A 21,179-nucleotide genomic window follows, 5' to 3' on the forward strand; every position below is an offset into this window, starting at 1 on the left:
CCTGCTTGTTCCTCCTTTTCCTCCATCTTCATCTTCCCATCCTCCAACTCCTTCAACCCTAGCTGACTAAAAGAATATTTTTCTTGTGGATCACTTTAATTGCTTTTATAAAACAGATTTTGAAAACATGGTTTCCCCATGCTGTGCATTACACAGTCCATATAAAGAACAATTAATGAGATGTAGAAGAAAAAAATTAATCCTTTGACTAGAATTTTTATTTTGTCTCTTATTGATTTTAAGAAATTATTTTTCAAGATGTACCTTAGAGGTGCTTTTAAATTCTCTTATTAAAGCATACTCTATTCTCTGAGTTTTTAAAGATTTTATTTATTTATTTTTTCCTTTTTCTTCTCAAAGCCCCCCGGTACATAGTTGTATATTCTTCGTTGTGGGTCCTCTAGTTGTGGCATGTGGGACGCTGCCTCAGCGTGGTTTGATGAGCAGTGCCATGTCCGCGCCCAGGATTTGAACCAACGAAACACTGGGCCGCCTGTAGCCAGGTGCACGAACTTAACCCCTTGGCCATGGGGCCAGCCCTATTCTCTGAGTTTTTAATGGGCACCCAATAATTTGTATTATTTAGATAAACTCCCCAGATATGATTAAGCGTTATGGACATTTGAACTGTTTGGATTTGACTTGTCTTTCAGAGTTCTGTGGTAAAGAAATTCCCCCAAAATGCTGGTGGATCCAAAACAAACTTTTTTCCCCCTCTTCATGTTCTTAGTGAATTTTTATTTGTTTCGGCTTGCGTAACTGCCTTACTTAGATCTATGAATAGACTCCTCTTACTGTTTATGCTGCTCCTCTAGTTGACTTTCAAATGGAACAGTTGTGTAGGATAAATGTTTTGTTCTGAGTAGTGTTGATATGAACCATGCCCATCCCTTCTTTAATGCCACCATTATCCAGAAGCCTGCAGGGTAAAGGGAAGATTGGTTGCTGTGAGAGTCAGTTTGTGCTTTGGAGTAATGATCCTGAGCTCATTCTTAATTCTCCCTTTACTTGCATGTCTCCCACTGATTACAGAAGGCCTAGAGCTGACAGGTTCAAGATCTGGAAATTTTGGAAATAGCCAAACAGCTCCTTTTGAAGCCTGGTTATTAGTCTTAGAAATATCATGAGGCAACCTCAAGGCCATGTAGTACTTCTTTATTTTCTTTTTAGATATTGTCTGCATTATTTTTGATCAAGAGGCAAAGAGCCACAAATGAGGCATTCTAATTTCCTTAAATTTACAGTCCCTGGAGTCAGTTTGTCTGGATTTCTAACCCTGGCCCACTCTTACCGTGTGGTTTTAGGCAAGTTTCTTTTTCTTTCTAAGCCTTAGATTCCTCCTCTGTAAAATTGGAGTAAAAATGAACCCACCTCAAATTGGGAGGATTAAATGGAAAAAAAAAAAAAAGAATACATGCTTGGCTCATTGCTGAATGCATAATATATACTTAATAATGTTAGTTATCATTATTGCTAATCAGATTTTTATTACTTTAGATTTAAAAGTAATTTATCTTGTGTACATAAAGAAATAGTTTGGAAAGTAAATGTGTTTCAATTAAAACAAATAAGTTTGTTTCTCTGTCCTTACACTCAAAGTGGGTAGTGCGTCCACGACCATAATTTTCTTGGTTCCATGAGTACAAAAGCTTTTAGCAGTGGGGAGAAAAGTCCCTTAGAAAATGTATGTCAGATCACTTGTTTTTGTGATGAATCATAGCAGGAAAATAGTTTATGTTCTCACTTTAAAATGACAGAACACTATTGATTCTGAACTTTATGGAAAAGGAAACTTAAAAAGATTAGAAAGGCTTGATTAGTTTTCTTACATGAAAGGGCAATACATTCTTTTAAAAATTCAAACAGTACATATGGATATAAATTAAATATTAATGTATCCCTTCTCAAGATTAAGCTTTATAAAATTATAAAAGTACTGTTCATGCAAATTTTAAAAAAGAAAAGAGAAAGAATATAAAATAAAAGGTCACATGAATGGATTACAACTGAACCTTTGTCTCACTTCCAAGGGCAAACACCTCAAACAGTTTCGTGTATATGCTTTGAGAAATTTTCTTTGCTTAAAACAGAATTTCCTTTTTTCTCTTTTTCCTTTTTAAAACACAAACGAAATACAGGACTTAGTCTTCTGCACCTTGCTGTGTTTCATCTGATGATATGACAAAGATTAGTTTAAATTAGCACTTGTAGATTTACTGTGCTTTTTAAATAGCTGAATGGTATTTTGGCTACAGTTTCCTAATTTATGTAGCCAATCTCCTTATAATGGATATGTAGGCTTTCCAGGCTTTTTGCTTTGTCAGTAATCTTCAATGAGAATTTTAAAATTTATATGTGTGTGTGTGTGTATATATATATGTACATACGTGTGTGTGTGTTTGTATAAATATATGTGTATGTGATGCAAGTATCCTACAAGCGTATGTAGGAGGAATTCTGATGCACATTTAATGTTTTTTTTCTTGCTGAAGATTTGCCCTGAGCTAACATCCACTGCCTGCCAATCTTACTCTTTTGGTATGTGGGTCACCACCACAGCATGGCCACTGACAGACAAGTGGTGTAGGTTCGAGCCCTGGAACCGAATCCAGGCTGCAAAAGTGGAGTGCACCGAACTTAACCACTAGGCCACGGAGGCTGGCCCTAAATTTTTGATAGCTATCCCCACATTGCATTCCAAAGAGTTTCATCAGTGTAGACTGCCGTCAGCTGAGTAAGAGGTTGCCAGTTTCCCTGTTCTTTTGCTAGCACTAGATAGTATCACACTTTTTAATATTTTCTAATTTGATAGGAGAATATAGGGTCTTATTTCATTTTTACATTTAAAAAATTCGGTGAGATCATTGTATACCAGGATGAATTCCTAATAGAGCAAAGCTCTAAATGTAAAACCATATGTGTATTAGAAAAAAACACGGGTGAATTCTTTAGTCTGAGAGTGGAGGAAACGTTCTAATTATGACTCAAAGTCAAGAAAAAAGAGAAGAGGTTGATAAATTTGGTATCCTAGAAATAAAAATGCATGAAGAAATTCTATAAAAAAGTAAAATGGCAAACTGGGAAAAAATATTCTAACTTCTGTCATAGACAAAGGATGAACATCCTCTGTGTGTGTGTATCAGTAAATTAAAACTTGAGATGAGAATGACTAACCTTAGATAGAAAAAGGGGCAAAAGATGTGGAGAGAGAACAGAAAAAAACCCAACAAATGGCTCTTAAACATGTAAAAAGATGCTTAATGCATTCATAATAAGAGAAATACACGTCAACACCTCACTAGCATCCTGTTTCTTACCAGATTGGCAAAAGTACAGAGGTTTGATAGCACACTCCATGGGCGATGTCATGGATAAACAGGCAGTCTCATGCCTTGCTCACAGCATTGCAAAGTGGCACAGCCCTTATGGACAGGAATGTGACAGTATGTAATGGAATTACATAAGAATTTATCCTTTGACCCCCAAATCCTACTTCTTTGGGCTTGATTCCAAAGATAATCTGGGAAAAATACAAAATGATGTGTGCACAGTGGTATTCCTTGCAGCACTATTTGTAATGAATTACAGTGCTTTCGTTTGAAGTTCCCTTCCCAGGTAGAGAATGTGCACACAGACATTTGGATATCCTCTTAGTTCTTATGTCTTTTGACCTTAGCTTCTGTTCTTATTGAAATACCATTGGAGGTGCTGTAGTTTTTAATTTTGGTTTTCCTTTCATTTCGGTAATTCTGTTTTAATGTATGAGTCCTTTTAGGCAACGAGGTAGTTGGTGTAGCTCAAGCACTATAGGCGTTTATAAAGTCATTTCAGCAAACATGATGGATTTGGGTTATTTGCTGCATTGCTAGTGAGTTTATTACAGTATATAACAATATTTAATCAAATTGGTGAGAGGAAATAAAAGGTTCACTTTGAGGTAAATCATTAACTTTTTCAAGGAAGACAAATTATATTTTTTAATGTCTCAAGCTGAAGAATATTCAGTGTGTGACAATACATGTGCCTGAAAAATATTAATATACAGTCCAAAAAGGGGCAATTAATTTCATATTCAAAGGTAAAATTATGCTAGTTTCACTTTAGTTTTTGGAAGTTATTAAATACTCGCAAATATTGAAAATAAAGAAAAAAAATGCTTGTCCTCTTCATCTTTTAAATGAAAAGATAGAGCAAAGGTTATACATTTTTGTGTTTATTTCTCATGAATATTTCCATGTTATAGCAGTTACCTACTGTCCTGTAATCACCTGGTTACTTGACTCTGTGCACTGCCTCTCTCCGCCCTCCGCCAGCAGGCTCAGTGCCATCTGAGTAAACAGTCGTTTTTGAATGATTAAATATGATACTTACTTTTCTTTTTCATATTCATTTTTTTAATAGAAAATGCTTCAGACGCAGATTTATGGCTCCTGAATAGCTGTACTGTAAAAAACCCAGCTGAAGACCACTTTAGAAACTCAATTAAGTAAGTGGAAGTTGATTTTTTTCTATTTTTTCTATGCAAAGTAAGGATTTCAGGAAATTAAGCCTTAAAATATTGCTAATAATGTAAATAGTATGTATCAAAAAAAGTATGAGTTGGACTTCCCAATCTGGTGGTGGAGATGGTATCTCAGTGTGGTTTTAATTTGCGTTTTCATATTTACTAATGATGTTGAGCATCTTTGTATAGGTTTATTGGCCAATGGAATTTCCTTTTTTGTAAAATGACTTTTTAATCATCTTTTCCTATTGAGTTGTTTGCCGTTTTATTATTTGTGGGATACATTGTATGTATTCTATATACTAATCTTTACATGTTACACGTTGTGAATATCAATTGTGGCTTATCTCTTCACTTTCTTTAATGGTATCTTATGATGAAGAGAAATTCTGCTTTAAAATTTATCAGTCTTTTCCTTTGGGTTTGTGCTCTTGTTGTTTAAGAAATCTTTCCTTACCCTGAAGTTAAGATATTCTCCAGTATTTTCTTCTGAAAGTTTCATGGTTTTTACGTTTTACATTTAGGTTTATAATCCATCTGCATTCAAGTTGGTTTTTTTTGTAAGGTACCAGGAAGGGGGTCCCGATATATTTTAAACTTTAAAGAATTTTGGTTTTTTTCAACAGAAGACACTGAATTTTTCCACTATTTATTGTTTTGTTTTTGTTTTTAAAAAATCCATCCTTTCTCCTTTTATCTGGGTATTGCCTGCTCTGTCGTATGTTGAGTGTCCATAGATGTTTGGGTCTGTCGCTCGGCTCTCAACTTGGTTCCGTTGATTGATTTCTTTATTCTGATGCTTATTCTGCAAAGTTGTAATTAGTATAGATTTATATAAAGTCTGGATATTTGAAAGTGCTAATGCCTTTTTCTTCTTCTTTAAGTGAGTTTTGGCTTTTCTTTGCCCTTTGCCCTTCCGTATAAATTGAATATAAGGTTTTAAGTTCAACAAGGAATACTGTTGTGATTTTGATTGTGGTTATATTGAATCTCTTGATGACTTTGACGGGAGAATTCGTATCTTTACATTTGAGTTTTCTATTTCATGTATAAGGAATTTAGGTCTTCTTTGACTTTCTAAGGATTATAATTTGTTCATATACCTGCTGTGCATCTTTTGGATTTTTCTTCCTAACAATGTAGATACTGAATTGTTTCAACATCATTTATTTAAAAAAAAACCAAAACAAAACTTGTCCTTTCTCTTTTTATCTGTGCACTGTTTTTTGTTTTTATACTATTGTAAAATATAAGTTTTAAAAAATTGATTTTCTGGGGCCGGCCTGGTGGCGCAGCGGTTAAGTTCACATGTTCCACTTCTCAGCGGCCTGGGGTTCGCTGGTTCGAATCCTGAGTGCGGACGTGGCACTGCTTGGCATGCCATGCTGTGGTAGGTGTCCCACATATAAATTAGAGGAAGATGGGCACGGATGTTAGCTCAGGGCCAGGCTTCTGCAGCAAAAGAAAAAAGAGGAGGACTGGCAGTAGTTAGCTCAGGGCTAATCTTCCTCAAAAAAAAAAAATTGAATTTCTAACTGTGTTTACTCCCTTTGTTTCAGAGAATTAATTCTTGCAGCAATGTGAAGGATGGTTAAGTGTAAGGAAGAGCGTACATCAGAGGTCCATTTAGGACAGATTTTCCGTATCCAGGTGGTGATGGCCTCATCTCAAGTAGGGGTGTTTGGAATTGGGAAGAAGGAGTTGGCTTGAGAAGAAAGAATTCTTTACACTTTCAACATTATTGATTATGACTCCCTCTGACTAGAATGAAAGAGGGAATTCCAGACAGGGAGTTCAATTAGAAGGAAGACATATTTTGCTTTTGAATATGCTGTGTTTGAATTCACAGCTAAACATTGTAATAAAGTAATGGATAATGTTTGATTTTTGTTGATTGTCTTCTGTGTGGCAGGCACTGTTTGAAGCGCTTTACATCAATTGATATTATCTAGCTTAATTCTTAAAGTCTGTCAGTGAGTTGTAGATTCCAGTTTTAAGTTCCTGTTTTACAGATGAAGCAGTATCTCTTTTACAGGTGAAGTTCCCAAAGGCTCAGTTCATCAATGGGGTAGGTAGGATTTTAACCTATGCTGTCTGACTAGAGTTTGTACGCAAACCATTTTATTACTATGCTTGCCAGATAAAGATGTCAGGTAGGCAGCTGTAGCATTGAGGCAGATATCAAAGAGACCGACACTAGAGAGAAAGATTTTATATTGTTTGCATAGAAGTGATAGTTAAATGTGATGACATCCTCAACTCAGAAATTGCACAAAGAGCAGAGAAGAGTTCTTACCTGAACTGTGGTGGGAGGCAAAGGAAGGTGGTAGTGATGTGGGATGAAACAGGGGAATTAGAGTCATGTTTAGGAGAGGAGAAGGACGAATAAAACCAAGAGCAGAGAATGATGTTTACCAGATGCTGCTCATTTTCAAAGAATGCTTTTTATTTTATGAGAAGTCTGTCATGTTGCCAGATTATCTATTTTTTCCCTATAGGAAAGGTAGGTAAGATATAAAGATATTTTAGTGCTACTGATGCCCCCTAAGTACAGAGTCCAGAGAAGTTAGTTTCTGTGGTTATCAATTTTATAATGTAATTAATAGATACGCGTCTAGACTGTGTATAAAAGTTTATTTAAAAATTCAAATATAACTTGTCTCAGTGGGTTCTGTTATAAACTGTGTTGTGACTGTGGTTCAGAGTAATGGTATGGTGTTTGATTGAGGTGATCACATAAGAAAAGTGTGTCATTTTAATACTACAAAGCTAGTGGTAGCAAGAACAAGCACTATTCTGCTTGATTGAAAGAAAATTTTAAAACAATATTTTAGGTGATTAAGTATTTTTTAAAATGGCTCTGAAGGCTTTTGATAATCACGACTAGTTCTTGTTAACATAAATCTAAGCTAACATTGAATTTGTTTCCAGAATAAATATAACCCTGTAAAAGGCACAGTAACAATTAACACTGAGCAAATGTCAAATTCAAATGATATTTATACATTTGAAGACTTTCAGTGATGGATTACCCACTCTTGTCAAGCATTTTACTTTACTTAGATGTTTTCTCCCTTGTCATCATCAGATCCTAACAAAGAAAAACACAGATAGATAGTTCATAAACTTTTTTATATCTTAAGTCATGCTACACATTGGTCTTCTCTCATCCTCTAGCTCCATCTTTTCCCTTCAGCCTCCTCTCTTGCGTGCATTTTTCTTTTTCACGATAGTGAGGAAACATTTAAATTGAAGGAGAGTCTGATAGGGTGTTTCCTTTCTCCTTGTTCTGTTGCACCCAATCACTTATGCTCACATTCAGAGATTTACAAGGATCGGCTGGGACCTATTGTTTTCTCACCTGAACCCCCTACAGATAATGATTGCTTCACTTTACCGCTCATTCCTGAGTGTGTCATCATTTCTGATCATCTGCTGTTCTCTTCCAATGTATTCTGGATATTTAATAGTTGTTTGTCTTTAATTACTTATCACGTCATTTTCTGTCCCTTGAGCCATCTTGTTTTAACAGTAAAGAAAGGTAACTCTGAGGAATTTGTTGTCTTTCATGTGATTAATACAGTCTCATTGATTAAGATGCATAAATTGTGAATTTGTGACAAGGCAGTCATGGACTGATTTTTCTTTTTCTTTTTGGTGTTTCTCTTGGTGGTGGTGGTGGTGGTGGTCAGAAGTATTAGTTTTGCAACTTCACAGTATAAACAGTATTGAGAGGAGTATTATTTAATCTTGGTCAGAGAGAATATTGGCTTAAAATTATTTGGAAATCTTCATTTTATAAACTAGTGCTGGTAATAAATCATTCTATTGTTAATTCTTTAGTCAAAGTAACATACCCAATATGAAAATGTGTATCTGTATTAATCTGTGGGCTGTGCTGCTCAGTACTTTCTACTGACTTTCTGCTAGTTGATCTAATTACTAAGGTTTTACAGTGTTTGTTTTATTGCTGTTCAGATTGATAAAAGAGTAGGAGTTTTAAGTAGCAGAAATGGAGTTAAGAATGATTTTTTTTTTTGTCTGCCTTTTGAACTTTGAAATCTTAAATGCTGTTGCCTTTACTAATTTTGGAAAAATCACTAATGAGCCCCACATTTTGTGATGGCAGCCTACTGGATGCATATTCTTTCCTTTTGAGCATTTATTTTCCAGTTGCCCTGTCCTTCTTTTATCCATCATAGCAATTTGATTTAGACAATATGGCCTTTAACTTGAGGGCTTCTTGAGTAAACGAAAAAGATCAAAAGTTTCAAAAAAACAAAATTTGCTCTTAATGAGAGTATCAAATAAGAAAACTCCTTTGGTTAATGCTTTATAGAAATGTGGGATCTTTTCCATGCCACCTAAAGGAGGTCATTCAGAGGCTGGTGAAAATAAACACATCTTGTGTGTTCTATATAAATGACAGAAAGAATAGCTAGCTTGCTTTGATCATGGACTGTCAACCTCTGTTTGACCTTGTGCATTATTAACCCAAATGGGCACTGTGGTTTAGCCATACTGATAGTAGACAGACAAGAGCCACTAGTTCTTTGAACCACCTTTGCCTATAGAAATAAATTGTAGTGTTGATGGGATGGTTTAGAAATCTGAGTGAAATTACTTGAAAGAACAATTGGAAATATAAGGAAAAATGGACAAAGAAGAAAAGTGTGATTGAGATAGAGGATACTTTGTATAATATCTTCTGTCTGTAGGAAAACACCTTCTCTAGCATTTTGTTGATCAAAGATAAAGTATTGGATGGTCGTTCTTATTATGAAAATATTTTTTGCTTTATGCAGATTTAACTTTGAGTTCTTCATCATAAATTGAAGTTGGGGATGGTGCCAGAATATTATTTCAACTTGAATTTGTGAAATAAATTGCCTTAAGCTGACTTATTAAGAACAGAGAAGTACTTTCTTTTTAAGTTAGTAATTGTCCAGTTTAAAAGTAAAAAAAAGAACACCATCTCGACTGATTCTATTTTTAGCTAGATTTGCTAGTAATCAGTTATCTTTTTCTTTTTTTTAATTAAAAAAATGGCATTGGAAGTTAAAAATAACACTGGGTTTTAGTTTGGCCTTTTGCAAGAAACAATTTAGATCACGCAAGTTGTTTTGTTAAACTTGTTTTTAGTACTGTAAGTTGTGAATTTTTCTTTAAACAGATCTTTTAATTTTGGCTTTTCTGGTTGTATGAAATGGCTTTAGTTCAATATCAGTTTTATGTTATTGTTTAAAATGTCAGCAGCAGATACAGTGAATCCTTGTATGCTTCTACCAGTCATAGTCTCATTGTTTCAGCTGTCTGTGCCCGCCGAAAAGTTTCTTTCTAAGTGGAAAGTTAGTTCAAAATATGGTACCGTTTGACTTAGTATGTATTGTTGATCAGGTATTGTCTAATGCATTTGTTTTTCTCCAAACAGTGTTATGCTAATATGACTTTACATTTCCTCCTACCATTTCTCACCTACTTCTATTGTTTAGATACTGTCTATATGCTGGTTACTCCCAAATTTCTGTTTCTGACACTGCTCTCTCCTTCCAAGATCCAGACTTGTATATCCAGCTGTTGCCTGGATTTCTCCATTAGATGACCCATTGACACTTCAAACAGTCATGTCAGATCCTCTTCATCATCTGCCTCACCTTTTCCCCAGCTAGTGTTTCCATTTATATTGCCTATCTTGTTTGGTTGTATAGTTATCTACCGAATAGTCTGAGAGTTTTCTTTGATTTCCCATTTCCTTTCCCTTCTTTCCCATCCTCAAGGATTGATCCTATTTCTAAAATATCTTTTTCTTTCTCCCTTCGACCCATTCTTCCTCTTTCTTTTTGTCCAATGTTATTAGTGTTTTATTGCTTATGTGGTAATAAATGTTCCTCTTGGAACCTGCAGTGAACCTCTGTGTTCTTGTGTTTCATTAAATTGTCATGAACTAGCCACATATCTTTTGAATTTAATCCTTTCTCTCCATCCCTATTGCTAATGTCTTAGTTATGGTCCTCCTTAGCTCTTGCTCTTAATATTGCAGTAGAATTTTAGCTTGTTCTCAGCTTTTTTTTCTGTTCCAGTTCATGCTTTTCTCTTCCTTAACACCCTGTAACGGTTCCTTCTCAGCTACAGGATATAATTTCTTAGTGTAACAAAGTCTTTTTGAAATCTGTTCCTTGCCTACCTCTCTGATCTCTTTTCTTGGTACTCCTCTGTAGAATTTTACTTCTCCCCTAAATTATATGATTTTCCAAAACACATAATGTGTTTGCATATGTTCTTCCTTTTCTCTGAAATATGCTCTCCTTTCCCCCCAAATGCACACTCACATACCCCATGTAATCCCACCTGGCAGCATATTCATCTTTTGGAACTCTTATCAAAGGTGATAACATCTGTAAGGTCATCTCCTTTCTAACTCCCACTTCTTACCTCCAAGGTCCAGAGAGGTAATCACCCTCTGTTCTGTGCTACTTCTTTATCCCATACAAACATCTATTGTTGCATATTACATTTTATTATTTGTTGACATATTTGGCTCTCTCACTAGATTGTGAGTCTTGAGGTCAGGTGATTGACCTCAGGAAAATCCTTTTTTATGGAGTCTCTGACCCTTTTACTCTACCATGTAGTGATTTTCCTTTTCCTGGGAAACAGTATTAATAAAGACCGCTTGTCAACCATTCTAGGAATGTCCCCCAAGGCGCCTGTGACTCCCTAGTCAGAGAAGACAGGCTGTATATTTGCAAAAAGGGGAAAGAACATTCCAATTTTCAAATACTGTATTAAAGGGCCCTCTTTTTAAGAAGTCATGCTGTTTTGCTTTTTATGTTTTGCTTATAAACTAGGAAGAAACCTGTCTCTTGTTGTCCTAAATGAGGTAAGAAATTTGAGTTTGTCACCACTCGTCCACAGTTTCTTTCCAGAGGGAAGTAGTAAAGGGGTAAGACTTCTCGCTTCATGAAGTAGTCCCTTGGTCGTGCTAGCAGAAGCCCAGCTGTGAATGGTAAGACCCTGTTCTTCCTGCCAAACTAAGGGAGCTGGGTCAACTTCAGGACGTGCTTCAGGACCTTGGCCACTGGATTAATTAAAGCATCTCATCTTGAGTCAGAGGGAAGGTGTAGATAAAACCCTGGTAATGTTTGGCCTTGAGTGTGATGCACAATTGTAGTTACTCAATACATGTTTCTACTTTTATTTTTTTTTGAGGAGGATTAGCCCTGAGCTAACATCTGCCACCAGTCCTCCTCTTTTGCTGAGGAAGATTGGCCCTGAGCTAACATCTGGGCCCCTCTTCCTCTATGTTGTGTGTGGGATGCCTGCCACAGTATGGCTTGATAAGCAGTGCATATGTCCACACTCGGGATCCGAACTGGTGAACCCCGGGCTGCCTAACCGGAACGTGCAAAGTTAACCACTATGCTATTGGGCTGGCCCCCATGAACTGATGTTTCGTTTTTTGGGAAGAGAGTTTATATCATTCTGCTGTCCATGCATTGGCAAGTCACTGTTAATGTATTATTTCATGTTAAGTACACTATAAATTATGTAGCTATATTAATATCATAGCACTATCTTACATTCAAGTATTGAATTGTCCAGTTTTGATGAATGAGCAAAAAAACATCAGATATACCACCAAAGTGGGGAAAAGAACATCAACATGGCTGTTGTAGGGGAAGAAGTAGAAGTCTTGGAAAAGTTAACTATCATATAGGATCTTTGTGAGAGGAGTCAAACAGTAAGATCTGTGCAGACAATGATGTTGTCTCGCTTGTTTACTGAGGGGTCCTTGGTCTCTAAAACAGGGCCTGGTAAACAACTGGCGCTGAATTATTCATTGAATTGAAAGCTCATTCGATGAAGACTGAGTTTCTCTGGATAAGTTGCTGTTTATGTATTAGGTCTTCTTAGTATCTACCATATGTGAATTTGTATTACTTAAGTCTTAAGTCTTGGTTCTGTTTAGTCTACTTTCTGTTGTTGCTAGGACTTTGTATTGTTTTTTCCCCGTCAGCTAGTCTGGGGTTAATAATGGTATTGGAGGAACATGCTTTCTGGAAACATAAATGAAGAGCTCTCTCTTGATTTCTAAAGTGAGGAGTGAGAGTTATATAATTCAGAGCAGACTTTGACCAATTTCCTATTACATGCTTTGGTTGCTTGTCCCCTAACTATGGAAAAACAAGGAGATGAGTGGGAGTGCAGGGAGATTATTATGTGATATATCCCAGTAAGAAATTTGATTGGAAATAAAGGAGAAAGTATATTTAAGGTTGTATTCCTGATTGATTTTAAAAAAATGAAGGAATAGTTAAATTTACAGTTGAAAGATTTAATTTGCAAATCAGGAAGAGAAAAAACAGTTCAGATGTCGTAAGGCATTTTAAAATGCAAAGCTGAGCTTTGTAGTTATCTCAAATCTTTTTAGAGAATAATATTTTGCATATTTCATGATTACTGTTACATCAACAGTTGCTTTGTTTTTGCCATTTTAAGCAAGAGAGTAAGTGAAAGAGGTCAGTGTATTATGTACTGGCAACAGCTGGCTGATAGCATTGAATACTTACATAATTAAATATATGTGTTGGCTGTTGTCCTAACAACTCTGTAGGTGGAGGCCCCAGAAAGCATGCAGAAACTTGCTTCAGCAGGATTAAAGAAGAAATCAACATGATCTAAGCCTGTGCTTTTGGCCAAGAGTGATTTCCTATTGTTTTGGTTTGAAAGACATTCTACTTATTCTTGGTGTGTGTGTTTATACAACAGCAGAGAAAAAAAGACTCTTGTGTTTTTCTCTCCCCTTATTGTATTCTCTAAGTGTGAAAAACATAATCTTTTAAAATTTTTAGTCACTCAGTAGTGTACTTTAATAACTGGTAATAAATGAAATAAAAACACATGACCTTTAAGCCCATTGGAAATGATACTAAAATATTAAATATTAACTGCTTCTATTTCTTATTTAGGGCTGCACTTAGGTTTAGAAAGTGTCCTCTGGGCCATATTAAAAAAGTTACTTAGATTTTAGACTACTTTAAGGCTTGATTGTCTGTGATTATGGAAAATTGGATAGGGGTAGAGGTGAAGGATAAATAAAATCCACAGGTAAAATGCAGCTCTGCTTTTAGCTAACTGTCTTTCCTGTGGATGCGAATCCTTCTCAAAGTACCCTATGTTTACCTCTGTTACTGTTTTTATAGCTCAAGGACTTAGGCTAGTCCTAATAGCACCTCTGAGTACAGGCTTTGATGATTGGATGCACCTTTGTGGGTATTAGAAAAAGATGCCAATCCTTGTAGACACAATCCGGCTCAGCTGTGTGTGGCTGCCTCCTATAAATAGCCTTGTATTTTTTTTTAAAGAATTTTTATACTATATTAAAAAACCACAAAATAAAAAAGGGATCAGTCAACATATATCTTAGAAGTTCTTTCAAGAGTCTCTGTACCCAACAGCCATGCAGGTGGCTGCCACCTTTTTCTTCTCTGCTCAGCTTGCAGCTCACTTAGGGGTCACTGGAGATGACTTGTGCTCTAGTTCTTAAAATCAAACTTGTTCCGCCAAATCCAAGACCCTGAATTTATCCAAATTGTAGAAACATGCTTTTACCACCCGTCCACCAAAATACCTCCCGTTCAGATCAACAACAGCTTTAATTGCTGATTCAACTCTTTCAAATTCTAAAAATATTCGTACTGCTTCATCATCAGGGGCACCAAGAATTTCAAATATCACACATTTTCCAACTTTGCCATATTTTTCACATTCTTCCTTGGTTTCAACTTCCAAGTCTTCATCTACCTCTCCTGCACCAACCATGTTCCTTAGTAGGACCACTTTAGTAGGACACTTCAGTATTTCAGTCAGTGGATTTGAATCCGACTTCTTGGCTGCATCTTTCTCCGTGGCGTCGCCCACAATGATCTTGCCGCCTCGCTTGCTTGTCTTCTCCACTGACAACGCCATGCTCAGCCCTTGCTCGTGCTTCCCAAGACCCTGGCCTTCCCGGAAGCCATACTTCTGCATGATTTTATGTGCTACTGTGCCACCCATGTTGGCAAGGAAGGAGTTGCCAGGTCCGGTCGGAGATCGGGGTTTGTCTTGCTCCTCGTACACCGGGGGAGGGATACCAGCTTTGGAAGACTGTGAGCGAGGTCTTGAATCCTCTTCATGTGGAAAATCTCGGGGTAACTCTTTGTCTTTCTCTACAAGAGAAGTGGGTGGTGTGATGGCAGCTCCGCCCATACTTCTTTTCCTCCTCTCTCGCTCATAATCTTCATCTTCATCAGAATCTGGATCTGTTCGCCTTGAAAACCCACTAGCTTCATGTCTGTCTTTACGCCTCTTTTCTCTCTCTTCTATTTCTTTTTGTCTTTCCAGCTCCCGCTGTCTCTGTCGTTCTTCTCTTTGGCGCTTCACTACTTTCTCATAATCATTAGGAAACCTAGGATCATATTCATCAGCTAAAGGAATCAGAACTTCTCCTGCAGAAAATCCACTGGGAACAGGATCCTTCAGGCCGGCGGCTACGTGCGGCGGGGTGTCCACGATCTGCCGGTCGTCTGAAGAGCCACCTCGCTTTAGGTCGATGACTGGGGCGAGGACTGTACTTTGTTTTGTCCTCTGGCTCTTTGCCTGAGTGAGAGCTGCCCTCTTCACCTGAAGCTGAGACTGCAGAAGTGTGAAGTTTTTGGACCAGCCTTCTGTTTTCGAGTCACTGGTCTCCACTCCCAGGTCGTCATACAGGGACATCTTTTCAGTTTAATGCCGGCCCGCCCGGCCGACTCTCCCCATGGGCCGCGGCGGCGCACCGGGGCCGAGGCGCTGCGGAGAGGCCGGGCTGGGCGCCTTCGGCGTGACCCGCGACGGCCGGACCGCTAGCCTTGTATTTTGATCATCTCTTTATCTGTCTGCACCCCATTTCAGAGTTCCTTGGAGGCAGCAGTGTGTCTTTTATCTGTATCCCAGAACATAGTACAGTGGTTGACAATGATTGTTGAACAAATGAATGAACCAACTCATATGTTTGCTTTCTCTATATGTTTATCCTCCCAGCGCCCTTCACCCCCGCCTCTGTCAGAACAAGTGTTTTCTTCTGTAGCTTTTCATAGAATGTTTTCTGTATCTCTTTCCTGTTAGATTGCATTACTTAGAAATTAACTTCAGCTGCATATCGTAGAAAACCCAAAAAGTAGAGGCTTAAAATAAGATAGGGGATTTACTTTTCTTTATGTAATGCAAAGTCCATAGTTAGGAAGTTGCTGGCTTTGGTTTACCAGTTCAAGGATGTAAGGGCTAAGTTTCTGAGGTTTTATTGCTCTTTCCACTGTGGTATAAAATGGTTGCTATTTCCAGCCATCATATGTACTTTCGAAAAAGGAGGAAGTACCAAAGAGGACAGTGCCAGCTGAGGTTGTCCCTCCTTTAAAGGAGCTTTGTAGGAAGTCCCACTCCAAACCCTCGGTTTGCATCTCATTGGTTGGAACCGTATCACATGACTACCTCTATGTGTAAGGGAGGCTAGGAAATACAGTGTCTTTTCATTTGTTTAGACTGGTCACATTGTCATTCCCAACAGAATCAGAGTTCTGTTAGTAAGGAAGAAAAGGAGAATTCTCGCTGGGGGCTAATTTGATGTCTCTTCTACAGGTTGTAGTCTTTGGGGCAAGATATGTATTTTATTTATCTTTCTCATTTATCAGGACCACTGTATTGGAGGAGCTCCTCAACATACTTGTGAACAAATGACCCTTCTTTCTTGAGTTTACTTTATTCGAAATGTTTAAGAAACAATGTAGTTGACATTTGAGAACTTTTCTTCTTTCTGGTTACCCTGAGCTGTCTTTGATCAAGTAATAACAACAACGGAATACACAGGAGAAACTCATGGTTTAGATGTTGCACACACAAATAATAATAAAAAAAGGATAATTGGGATTTTCGCATACCTAGTTTCCACTATTAAGATCTTCAGTGACCATCTTTGAAATGGAATCTGTAAGGAAAGTATGTAGATTCACTTTTGTAATACTATAATTATAAACCTGGTTTAGAAAGTAGAAATTTTAAAAGAAATTGAGACACAAAACAAAGAGAGTTTAAAATTAATTATCATAGACAATCTTAACCAATTGAAAGACAGGTTGAGACTTATTCATTCTATAATTAAATGTTAGAAAACAGTATTTTATATAATTCTAAAAAGGTTGTTTCAACTGAGAAAGTGCTTCTTTTCACTAAGATGGAAATTTAGTGTTTTACACTTGGAAAAAATGGAGAATTAGATATAACCAGTGAAAATCTAACCAATGGGAAGAGTCCTATAAAACTCACTGTAGATTGGCACCATTGGATATTATTAGAGGAAAGTTGAGGATATCAAGTTATCCTAGAATCAAACGTGAAAATTGTGCAACAGTCTTTTTGTGTCCCTGCAGAGATAGACTACTGAACCATTGTCATGGACTGCCCAGACATACTTATGTTCTAATGGCCCATTCTTTAATGTTTTCCTTATTTTGGTCAGTGTGTTATGTTTGTGCCTGTGCGTACATGTGTCTGCTTCTCTCAATGTAGATGCATTAAGAAAGAAAATGACAGAATCACATGATAGAAACTGTTTTGGGGAAAATACAAGTTAAGGTATATGTCAAGGATCTCTTTTACAAAATGTTTTAGAAATCAACAGCTCATTCTTTGTGCCAGCCAGTGATGTGCTTTCTAGCTCATAAATTTCTTTTTTATTTTAAGAGGGATCAGATAAGCAAGTTTATGGTAAAACTAAAAAGTTTAATTTGATGTTTTCCTTAAATTCCTGTCAATATTTTATGATAGTTACTGAAGGGAAAAACTTATTTTTCTTTAAATGAAAAAATGTTTTGAATCAGCTTTTTTAATAGTTTTTTCATTATCGATAGTTGAAACATTGATTACTTTATTGTTTTGGTGTTTTTACTATTTTAATAAATAAAGATTTTGGTGTCATTGATCATTTAAATTTAAAAATGGTAATTAAAAACATATGAAAATAGAAGTGATGGATATTCCATTGAGCAAGTCTGGGCACATGGCTCCTTGAGCGTGTGTTTCTGATCCACTCATTGCTGTGATGCTGAAAGCTCTGCCACCAATATTTCAAATACCAGCAGTGTTGCCCATGGTGGAGAGGTTTCAGAGGAGCTTCCAGATTAAGACAGTCTAGGAAGAAGGACCTGACCACCCACTTCTGAAAAAATTGGCCATGAAAACCATGAATAGCAGTGGTGCATTGTCTGATATAGTGTCAGAAGATGAGAGGATGGTGCAAAAAAGACCAGGCAGGGTTCCACTCTGCTGTACACAGAATTGCTGGGAGTCGGAGTTGACTCGACGGCACTAACAACAACATTGTCCCACTTCCTAAATAATTTTGGGCAACTGTTAGAGCCTTAGAACTGGGTGTTAGAGGAGAACACAGATGCAGCTGAGACCCTGGATCTTGGGAAGAAGATATACTGTGTAGGTGGGATTAGAGGAGGGGCCAACTATGCCCTGGTGGTGATGGAGAGGAGAGTCAGAGACCTAGAATCTGGGGAGTCTTTTCCTTTCCTCTAGGCCTAGGGGAGTGTTTTTGAACCTTATCAGGCCCAATGATCATTTTGTATAACAAGTGTTTTGCAGTGTACCCTTTATTATTCTGAAATGAAATTCATGGCTAATATAATCTCCACAAGTAGTTACAAATAAGACAATGCTCTGAATATAATTAATGTAAGCAAAAATAAACAGAAACATCAATAATATATACTTCAAAATAAAAATGCTTAGGCACAAGTACACTAGGAGACCTAATGAAATCGCCTAGATATAGAATTATACTGAATGTGAGGGTAATGAATGAGGTCTCATATGTGTGTAGTCCTAACAGCTTCAATACTAAGAATGACACTGCCCTAGTGGTGCTCTTTTCCAGAATGGATGACAAGTCTTGGCAAAGTTCTTAGTGAACTTTTCCCTTTATTTTCACAAAAGTTGGATTCCTGAAATTAAGAAATGCATTGTATTTATATGTAAAGTAACGTTAGATTTTAGGACCAGATATTGGAAATATGTATTTACCTACATGAATATGCAATGGGACATTCAGAACCCATGCAGGACTTGTGGAATTCTTTGTACAGGACAGACCTGTGCTTTAGAAGACATCTAGCACCTCTGACTTCTGCCCACTAAATGGCAGTTGCATTCTCCAAATAGTATCACAACCAGAAAGATATGATAAATTTACCCTCCTAATGATTAAAATTTCCATATTGCCTGAAACACTCAAAACAAGATTTTAAAAAAATCTGTAGAGATTTAAAAATATATATATGATTATATATGCATATATATATGCCTTATATGTCATATGTGAATGAATAATGTCAAAGAGCTCCTTAAATGAGACAGCTTGATTGAAAAATTCTCAAAAGGTATGAAAAAGCAATTTATGGAAGAGGAAATGCAAGTGGCAAATAAACTTGAAAAGATTTTCATCCTCACCAGTGGTCAGAGAAATACGAATTAAAATGAGATACTATTTTTTTTGTTTTTTTTTTTTGCTGAGTAGGCTGCATTTTTTTTCAGTAGATCGAGTGTTCCTAAGATTGTCGGGAAGTGTGTATTACTCTGATACATTGCTGGTGGGAGCTTGAATTACTACAATCTTCTAGGAAAGTAATTTTTTGATAGGTATAAAAATTAAAAATAGGCATGCTCCTTGATTTAGCAATTCTGTGTTTTATGACCTCTCCTATAAATATAGAAAACACTTGTCTACTAGGATTAGGGATGTAAAGTCATTTATTGCATCATTGTTGATAAGAGCAAAAAGTGTTACAACAATTCTTACTCTTCCGTCACTCCCTCCTCCCTCCTTTTATCTCTCTTTTCCCTCCCTTCCTTCAACTAGATATCCTGGAATAGTACCATACAGATACATATAAAACTTCCTCATTCTTTCATTTTTAGATTCGTAGAATTCTTCTTTGTGCTCCTATTTATTTATGGATTCATAGTGTTCTGTTTTATATACGTGAAATTTTATTTAACCACTCACCTATTGATGGACATTTAGGTTTTTCCTAATTGTTGGCTATTGTAAATATTGTTTATAAACATGTTTTGACTGGAACTTTATAGAGTATTAAAAGATTTTTTAACTTGCATCCTGAAATAATATGTACTTACTGAAAAGTTGTAAAAATAGTGCAGAGACTTCTCATAGCCCTTTCACCCAGTTTCCTCTATTGTTTAAATATCTTACATTACCATAATGCAATTATCAAACCAGGAAATTATATCGATACAATACTATTAACTGTTATACAGCTTTATTCACGTTTTATCTTGTTTTTGATCCAGTATCTAATTTAGGATCCTACATTGTATTTAGTTGTCATATCACAATCACTTCCAATCTGGGACAGTTCCTCAGTCTGTCTGTCTTTTATGATATTGACACTTTTGAAGAGTCTTGGTCAATTATATGGTGAAATATTGCCTGATTTGAGCTTTTCTGGTATTTCCTCCTGATTAGATTCAGATATTAGGCGTTTTATCAAGAATACGGGAGTCATAGATAATGTGTCCTTCTCTGTGTGTCATACCAAGGAGATTCAGGATGTTGTTACATCTCTTTTTTAGTTAACTTTAACATATAAAAAATAATTAGGTGTCAAATTTATTTAATTAAGGTGGTGGCTTCCAGCTTCCTTTACTGTAAAGTTACTATCTTTCCCTTTGTAATTAATAAGTATTTTAATACTTTGGAATTATGCACATATCCTGTTTCTCATCATGCTTTCACCATTAATTTTAGCATCCGTTGGTTATTCTTGCCTGCAATGATTAATACTATGATATTTAATCAAGTGGTAATTTTTTTGTTTCCATTATGCTATCTACATTAATTAATGGGAATCTTACTGTAAGGAAGAGCTGACTCTTATTAATTAATTAACTAATTTTATATCATTATGAGGTCAAGGTTGTTTATTCTGTGGGACTTACTGCCTTACTATCATTATTTTATTGCTCAAATGGTTCTGGATTTGGCCAATGGAAACTCCTTTGAGTTGCTCCTTATCTTCTGGTACCACAAACTAGCTCTGGCTTATCTGGTACTTACCTTGTTTCAGTCCTGGATTGAGCCGTTTCTCTAAGGAGCCCTGGTTTCTTTCATTGGTGAGTGGTATAAAGAAACCTAATCTGAGCACTAGGTATGCTCCTTGCTACTGGGATGCCGTTGCTTCTAGGCACTGTTAGTGGACAAAGCTAGGAAATGACATATGTGATATATCATATCATTAAATGATATTATACGCTAACATCTATCTCTATTTCTGTATTGCTTTATCTGTATATGTAGTATTAAAAAAAGCATGAGGTTGTACTTCTCCCTTTGATTCTGTTTCAGCTACCTAGGATTTATTTCTAGCCTTCTCCCTTTTCTTAATATGTAACTCCGTTCTGTAGCAGTGAGAAACACAGCTCTCATTTTCCACAAGGTATTTATTTGTTCAAGCCTATTAAACACATAGAGTAATTTCAGAATTACTAACCCTTCCTCCTGTGAAAAAGACAGACTAAGTAGAATATAATGTTTAAGTCCTTCTTGTTTTTAATCTTACAATATGTAGTCAAAATACTG

The 21,179-nt window shown here is 36.4% G+C and overlaps 1 protein-coding gene and 1 pseudogene across 12 annotated transcripts in view; one reads left to right on the forward strand and one right to left on the reverse strand.

Moving 5' to 3' along the window:
* CDKAL1 (CDK5 regulatory subunit associated protein 1 like 1) overlaps positions 1-21,179 on the forward strand; it is a 610,652-nt gene that overhangs the window by 79,849 nt on the left and 509,624 nt on the right. For all 12 annotated transcript variants that reach the window (XM_008518334.2, XM_008518335.2, XM_070584147.1 and 9 more), the window contains one exon: positions 4,402-4,486. In XM_008518334.2, coding sequence (XP_008516556.1) covers positions 4,402-4,486 — 85 coding nt within the window. The remainder of the gene's footprint in view (positions 1-4,401; positions 4,487-21,179) is intronic.
* LOC103545946 (splicing factor 45 pseudogene) lies at positions 13,863-16,409 on the reverse strand (annotated as a pseudogene).

The sequence above is a fragment of the Equus przewalskii genome, chromosome 19 (genome assembly GCF_037783145.1).
Source record: "Equus przewalskii isolate Varuska chromosome 19, EquPr2, whole genome shotgun sequence".
Taxonomy (NCBI): Eukaryota; Metazoa; Chordata; class Mammalia; order Perissodactyla; family Equidae; genus Equus; species Equus przewalskii.